Here is an 8320-nt window from a genome sequence, read left to right on the forward strand (position 1 = left end):
CCTGTAATCCCAGCACTTTGGGAGGCTGAAGCAGGCAGATCACTTCAGTCCAGGAGTTCGAGACCAGCCTGGCCAAAATGGCAAAACGCCGTCTCTACTAAAAATACAAAAATTACCCAGGCATGGTGGCAGGCACCTGTAATCCCAGCTATGCAGGAGGCTGAGGGAGGAGAACTGCTTGAACCCGAGAGACAGAGGTTGCAGTGAGCCGAGATTATGCCACTGTACTCCAGCCTGGGCGACAGAGCGAGACCCCATCTCAAAAAAAAAATTAAAATTAAATAAAATAGAGAACAAATATTGATGCATTATTATTAACTGAAGTCCACACTTTGTTCTTCTCTCAATAGCATTTACCTGCTGGTCCGTTTCCGTCCCCAGGCCCCACCCGGGTTCCCATGTGACATTCCCTCATCCATCTCCCTGGGCTCCTCTGGGCGGTGACCGTTTCCCAGGCTCTCCTTGTTGGTGGTGACCTGGATGGTTCAGAGGACTGGTCAGGTGTTTGTAGGGTGCCCCTTATTGGGATCTGTCTGGTGTTTTCACAATTAGACAGGGCTGTGGATGTGGGAAGGAAGAGCACAGAGGGAGATGCCCTTCTCATCACCCCGTGCTGAGGGCCCGCCCTGTTGGTGTGGCTCATCGTGCCTCGTGGGCTATGCTGCCCCCGTCTCCTGGCTGTGTTTGTGTCCGTCAGGTTTCCCCATGGAAAGATGCTCCCGAATTCCCTCGTCCCGTGCTGTGCTCTCGGAAGGAGGTCCCGGTGCTGCCTGCACTTAAGGGGTGAGGGCTACACAGAATTAGTGGGAAGCCTTCTGCATGGGGGATTTGCCTATCCACTGTCATTTATTTATTTACATTTATTTATTTATTTATTTTTGAGGCAGAGTCTTGCTCTGTCACCCAGGCTGGAGTGCAGTGGCGCGATCTCAGCTCTCTGGGAGCTCTGCCTCCCGGGTTCACGCCATTCTCCTGCCTCCGCCTTCCGAGTAGCTGGGACTACAGGTGCCCATCACCACGCCCGGCTAATTTTTTGTATATTTAGTAGAGACAGGGTTTCACCGTGTTAGCCAGGATGGTCTAGATCCCCCGACCTCGTGATCCGGCCGCCTCGGCCTCCCAAAGTGCTGGGATTACAGGCGTGAGCCACCGCGCCCGGCCCTATTTATTTATTTATTTATTTATTTATTTTGGAGATGGAGTCTGGCTCTATCACCCAGGCTGGAGTGCAGTGGTGCGATCTCGGCTCACTGTAACCTCTGCCTCCTGAGTTCAAGCGATTCTCCTTCATTTATTTACTAAATCACTTATTTCTATCAGTTGTGCTCATGGATATCTACTTTACAGTTCAGGTTAGAGTCAATGCTACTCTCTCTATTTATTGTGCTGATCGAATTGTTCTATTTGTGACCCCCAGGAGCACTTTCCGTTGGCTCCCGTGTCCCTACAATGTGCTCCTGATACTTCCTGTCACTGCATGTGTGGGGGCTTTGTTTTGTTTCCTTTTAGATTTTTTTTTTCTGGAGCTACAAGATGCTCCAGGCTCACCTTTATCTTTTCTGCCTCAGTCCTAGACATTGCCATGTCTCCAAGGGTCCCTGGTCCTTGGGTTGGAACCTGGTATTCAACCTCCTGCTGCTATGGGGTGCCATAGCTTTGGGGCCCTCTTGAGGCAGGAGAGGTTGTCAAGGAAATGGCCATATCCTTGCAGCAACCGTGGTGACCACAGGGCCAAGGCAACAAGCCTCCTCATTCACATTGTCATTGAGCTCATTCGAACAAAGCTGTCTCGGGAGGGAATTCCTCCTGTAGAGAGCATGCACATTTTGATTTTACCTGTCCTCACACTGACCCTTTGCTCCTTATAATAGTATAAAGCACACCCCTGGGTGGAGATTTAAGATGCTAGTGAGACATGCATGGTATGAACAAGTGTGTACACCTACTGCACACGTGCACCCAGAGGACCACCCAGAACATGCTTCCTAGCGACACCTCTTCCCAGCTCCTTAGGAATAATCATGTAAGAGTCCCATAAACAGAGCCTCCCTCCGGCCAGTCTCTGCTTCTCATCCTTGTGAGCAGCCCACCCTGCACCCTGTCTCTCCCAGGGCATCCTGTCTGTTCTGCACCTCACTTCCACAACATTCTTTCTCCTTTGCAATGAATTTCCTCTGTGCTACATCTCCTGTGTGTCTTGTTCAAATTATTTTAAACTAAGAAGACAAGAACCAAGGCCTCACAACAGCTGTCAACACTCTCCACTGACAGAGCAACAGGACACACATGCGCATCCTAATCACGGCTGCCCACATCTGCAGGTGTTTCTGTGTGTGACCATCTGTGTCTGTATGAAGCTAAGCGTGAGTTCCTAATGAGGTCTCCACCTCTAATCCATCACTGTGGGCATTACTGCAACATCGCCCTCCCTGGTTCAAGCAATTCTCCTGCCTCAGCCTCCTGAGTAGCTAGGACTACAGGCATGCACCACCACACTTTGCTAATTTTTGCATTTTTAGTAGAGATGGGGTTTCGCCATGTTAGCCAGGCTGGTCTCAAACTCCTGACCTCAGATGATCCGCCTGCCTTGGCTTCCCAAAGTGCTGGGATTACAGGCATCAGCCACTGTGCCCGCCTTGTCTTACCCTTTAATCATCAGTACACCTGAAGCTTTATATGAAAACAGTATTCTTTTCCATTAAATATAATGTTCTTTACTTTTTGGTTTTTGAGACAGGGTCTCACTTGGTTGCCCAGGCTAGAGTACAGGGGCACAGTCATGGCTCACCACAGCCTCAGCTTCCTGGTCTCAAGCAATCTTCCCTCCTCAGCCTCCCGAGTAGCTGGGACTACAGGTGCCTATCACCGGGCCCGGCTAATTTATTTTTATTTTTCATGGAGACGAGGTCTCACTAGGTTGCCCAGGCTGGTCTCCAACTCCTGGGCTCAAGTGATCCTCCTGCCTGAGCCTCCCAAAGTGCTGGGGTTACAGGCAAGAGCCACTGTGCCCGGCCATTTCCTTTACATTTAATTTCTAAGTTTGTCTTGTGGATGTTTGCTTTGCAATGTTGCAGCTGTTTTCCAAATCTAAAGGTTCAAAAGTGTTTGAGGAATTCTAATAACCCTATTTGGTCTATGCTAATGTCCATATACACAGTTTCATTCTGTAACAATTTACTGTGTACCGCCTGAGCTTGACAGCTCCTGCCCTAGCCCTGGACTGGGAAGCACATATTCAGCAGATGCTGCAGAACCAGGCTCTGGGGACAGACAGACCAGCCAGCCTCCCACCCTGGGCTGCTGCTGACCTGCGCAGGGTCCCTCCTCCCCCTGAGCTGCAGCTGCCATGACTGCAGTTCTACCGCTGCCAGCTCCTTCCTGGGCCCCAGTTCCAGCCCAGCCACCCCTTGGTGCCCTGGACTGCCCTCAGATACACACCACACAGCCAGGTCTGTGCTGCCCTCCGTGCCCAGGGCCCTGCATGCACACAGCCCCTGGTGCAACCCCTGTCCTGTGCACACTCCCCTGTCCCACCACATTTGTCCACAAAACCCAAGCTGAAAAACAAAGTTATTTAGAATTTCTTTTTTTTTTTTTTTTGGAGACAGAGTCTCGCTCTGTCGCCCAGGCTGGTGGCACCATCTCTGCTCACTGCAATCTCTGTCTCCCAGGTTCAAGCAATTCTCCTGCCTCAGCCTCCTGAGTAGCTGGGACTACAGGTGCCTGCCGCCTTGCCCAGCTAATTTTTTTGTATTTTGGTAGAGATGGGGTTTCACCATGTTGCCCAGACTGGTTTCAGACTTCAGACTCCTGAGCTCAGGCAATTCGCCCACCTCGGCCTCCCAAAGTGCTGGGATTACAGGCGTGAGCCACCACGCCCAGCAGAGGATTTCATGACAGTGACAGCAAGGCATGAAGCCTTCCAAGTGTGGGACCTTGTGTGTCTGCGGGAGCTGCATGCCCGTGAAGCAGGCCCTGGGGCTGAGGCAGGAAAATAAGGTCTGGAGGCGGGGAACATAAGGCGGATTCACACTTCAGCTATGACAGGACATGTCCTCCCGATGGCACACAGCGAACAAATGACTTTGTAACTTCATTGTCTTCATTTACGTAGGGCGGACCTCCAGTAGAGGGTATTTAAACTCACAAAAACTAATGGGGCCCTTGAGCCCCTACACTCAGCCGCTCCCACACCGTGGAGTGCATTTTCCTTCTCAATAAATCCCTGCTTTCGCTCTCCTCGCTTTATTTGTGCGTTTTGTCCAATTCTTTGTTTGAGACGCCAAGATCCTGGACACCCTCCCTGGGTACAGTAACAGGGCTTCCGTAACAGGGCTACAGAAGCCTTAGTGGGGGGGATAACTGAGGGGGGGAAAAGGCAGGAAGTAGGCGAGCCCCATCCACAGAGTCTCCACCCCCTCCTCCGATCCTGTCTACACTGCACGAGCTAGAAGATAAAAATGTCAATTCCAAGTCCGGGGTGAGAATGAGGTCCTGCCAATCGAATGCCTTGCCCCAGGTCTGGAAGGGAAGGCAGGCAGAGGCCCGCGCCGGGGCTCAAGTGCTGCTGCTCATGAGGGCGAGCTGTGCACCTGCGGCTTCCGCTGCAGTTGCTCACCTGCTTCCCCGGAGAAAGGCCTGGGTAGACGCACACCCCAGTGCTGTCACCAGCCTGTGGACGCCCTGAGGTGGCTGTGGCAGAGGTGGCAGTGAGGCAGCTCCCTGTCCCTGGACCACATGGCAGGTGCGCTGGAGCTCAGGGTTCCAGGACAGCTTGGAAGCCTGAGGTCCCCAGGGGACCCGCTGTGGACGGCTGGATTCCTTCCAGGAAGTCCAGGCCCCAGAGCTGCCCTGGAGAACATAAGCTTCTGATTTCCACTCTAGATCCCCCTGACTGAAAATATCCCGAATGTCTGCTTTTCCTGCTGTGACTGAGCCACCGCTTGTACTTGCTTCCTGGGGCAGCCCTGACAAAGGACCACAAATTACAGAAACATCCTTCTCCCAATCCTGGGGGCCAGAAGTCCAAGATGGAGGGGTGGGCAGGGCTGGTTCCTTCTGGGGCTGCAACAGAGCCTCTGCTCTGGTCTCTTCTAGCTTCTGGGTCTTGCTGGCAACTCTTGGTCCTCTGTGACTTATAGAAGCATCACCCCAACCTCTGCCTTCATCTTCATGTAACGTCCTAATGTCCATCAATGACAGACTGGATAAAGAAAATGTGGTACATATACACCATGGAATACTATGCAGCCATCAAAAAGAATGAGATCATGTCCTTTGCAGGGACGTGGATGGAGCTGGAGGTCATTATCCTTCACAAACTAATGCAGGAACAGAAAACCAAATATCGCATGTTCCCACTTATAAGTCAGACCTGAGCACCGAGTACATAGGAACACAAGGGAACAACAGCACTGTGGTGCATTTGGCGGTGGGGGAGAGGGGGGCAGGAGGAGGGTGAGGATCAAAAAGCTACCTATTCGGTACTATGCTTATTACCTGGTTGATGAAATAATCTATACACCAAACCCCCATGACATGCAGTTCATCTATATGGCAAGCCTGCACATGCAGCCCTGAACCCAAAATAAAAGCTGAAAGAAAGCTTGTCTCCAGACAAGATTGCCTTCGAAGGCACTGGGCATTTGGGCTCCCCCAGCACTGGAATTTTTTTTTGTTGGGGGGTATCTATTCAACTCTCGGCTGCCTTCGAGCTGTGCCCCGCAGCGGAGCGTCGTGTGCAGTCATGCCTTCCCATGTCTGGTTTTTCAAGGCCCTGTGACATTGCAGATAAGCCCAAGCTCCTCTGCATCTCCACATCTGGCTCCTGCATGCATGAGGGGCTTCTTATGGCCTGATGTGCCACACAGCTCAGCATACAGACCCTTCCTCATCCTTCCACTGAAGTGGCCTGGCCCTGAGCTTCCCTTCCTCCCATGGGATGGCAGTGCCTCCATGGCTGACACCACCACCCTCACCACCGGTCCCTCTCCCCACCTCTCCCCACGTACCAGATTGTGAGCTTGGATTTACTCTGCTCTGTCATCTCCGGAGCTCAACACAAGAGAACCAGAGCAGAAAGCTATAGACGTTAGTTCTGTGCATGAAGACATGGACCACGGCATGAAAGATGCTGAGGTGAGAGAAATGGGAATAGGCCCAGGGGTGGAGGCAAGAAGATGGTGTTTCTGGGAATTAGAGAGAGGTGGGAAGGAGAGAACCACAAGAAAGTGAGCTTTGCGCTTAGAGACTTTGTTTATTTAGAGGGTCAGGATTCAGTCTTGATATACAGAGAGCCAGAGAGATTAAGGGTCGATCACACTCCTGAAAGAAGGGGCAGCTGTCAGGGTCTAAGGGGTCTGAGCTGCCTCTGGGGCGTCAGTGGGCCACTTTGGATCTTAAATGAGTGAGGAGCGGGGAGGTGAAGTTCAGGAGAAGTAGTGGGCAATGAGCCAGAAGGGGTCCCCAGTCAGTTTCGGGAGCACTGGTGTGGAGTGGATGAAGCCAGTGAGGACACAGTGGAGACAGTGGAGCACCAGAGAACCCAGAGCAAGGAAGCTGGGCAGCCGGGCCCTTCACCAGTCAGGCCACCTGCAGTCTGCAGCCAGAGCCTCAGATCTTACACTGGCAGCACACGGGGACACAGCAGCTGGACTGGCAGCAGCAGGGCTTATAGCAGCTGGACTGGCAGCAGCAGGGCTTACAGCAGCTGCATTGGCAGCAGGATGACCCACAGCCTGAGGAGCAGCAGCAGGGCTTCCAGCAGCTGCACTGGGAGCAGTCACAAGAACCACAGCCCCCCTTGGACCCCCCACAGGAGACATAGCCCCCCTTGGACTCCCCACAGGAGCCACAGCCCCCCTTGGAGCCCCCACAGGAGCCACAGCCCCCCTTGGACCCCCTACAGGAGCCACAGCCCCCCTTGGACCCCCCACAGGAGACATAGCCCCCCTTGGACCCCCCACAGGAGCCACAGCCCCCCTTGGAGCCCCCACAGGAGACACAGCCCCCCTTGGAGCCCCCACAGGAGACACAGGCCCCCTTGGACCCCCCACAGGAGACACAGCCCCCCTTGGAGCCCCCACAGGAGACACAGGCCCCCTTGGAGCCCCCACAGGAGACACAGGCCCCCTTGGACCCCCCACAGGAGACACAGCCCCCCTTGGAGCCCCCACAGGAGACACAGGCCCCCTTGGACCCCCCACAGGAGACACAGCCCCCCTTGGAGCCCCTACAGAAGCCACAGCTGGAGCAGGAACAGGCTGGCACATAGCAGCACACAGGCTTACAGCAGCAGCAGATGGGCACACAGCAGCTGGAGCCACAGCCCCCACAGCTGGAGCCACAGCCCCCACAGCTGGAGCCACAGCCTCCAGAGCAGCCACAGCAGCCCATGGTTCTGGTGGATTGAGGGTAGAACAGGTAGAGGAGCAGGTGAGAGGGCGGTGCAGGTGTGGAGCCCCCTGAGCCCGGGCTCTTTATATCCCTGTCCAGGGTCAGGTGAGAGGCTGGGCACACGGTCACTTCCTGGTTCCTGCTTGTGCCTCTGGTCCCGGTATTCTCTTCTGCTTTACGTTTTTATAAATAACTCCTGTTTTCCTCGCACTTTTCTCGAATGTGCCGTCAGGTCTGTGATGGAAGCTGCCCCTCAGTAAACACTGGCAAGAGTCCCGCGGTGAGTTTCCCTTTCCGTGTGACAAGAAGGAAGCGATGAGCAGGCAGTGGCTCGCTCAGAGGCCTTGGTCTTGCCGAGGGTGATTTTGAGCCCAGGACTCCCGGCTTGCTCCTGGGAAGATTCCTCTGCTTGGGACATGCCTGGGCCCTACACCTTCACGGTCCACAGCAGCTCCTGGCCCGCGGGCTGTTTCCAAAGGTCCCAGGACCTGCGGCTTCAGCCCTCAGCTCAGCAGGGTCCTTTTTGAGTGTAAGACTTTGTTGGAAGGTTTGCAGTGTTGACTGAGACGGCGATTTAAGCGCTTATTCTGGAGCTTGCTGCGTTCTCCCCACGGAAAGTGTGCTCCTGTGATAACCGCGGTCTCTTCCAGGGCTTTCAGACCACTCGGGTGGCAGGGTTGACAGATACAGTACAGGATGCCTGCTGGAACTTGAATTTCAAATAATCGAAGGCTGCCTTTTGAGGAAGGAAATCCAAGCATTGCAAGGGACAGACACTGCCTCTGCGCTGGGTCAGGACTCAGATCTCATTGTGTCCTGCAGCGGTTCCTCCTGCCGCCGCACGGTGTCGCTGTGGAGCGGGTTCCCCCACCGCGTGGCCGGTCCAGGGGTTCCCGGACAGCGGCACAGGTGGATGGCAGAGTGA

At 54.1% G+C, this 8320-nt stretch overlaps 1 protein-coding gene across 1 annotated transcript; it reads left to right on the forward strand.

The window, feature by feature from the left end:
• Positions 1–6111: 6111 nt before the first annotated feature.
• LOC129488847 (foot protein 1 variant 1-like) lies at positions 6112–8320 on the forward strand. Its single transcript, XM_055291375.1, has 5 exons — positions 6112–6138; positions 6474–7036; positions 7316–7500; positions 7844–7942; positions 8046–8320. The coding sequence occupies exons 1-5, from the start codon at positions 6112–6114 to the stop codon at positions 8318–8320; spliced, it is 1149 nt and encodes a 382-aa protein (XP_055147350.1).

The sequence above is a fragment of the Symphalangus syndactylus genome, chromosome 1 (genome assembly GCF_028878055.3).
Source record: "Symphalangus syndactylus isolate Jambi chromosome 1, NHGRI_mSymSyn1-v2.1_pri, whole genome shotgun sequence".
In the NCBI taxonomy this organism is placed as follows: domain Eukaryota; kingdom Metazoa; phylum Chordata; class Mammalia; order Primates; family Hylobatidae; genus Symphalangus; species Symphalangus syndactylus.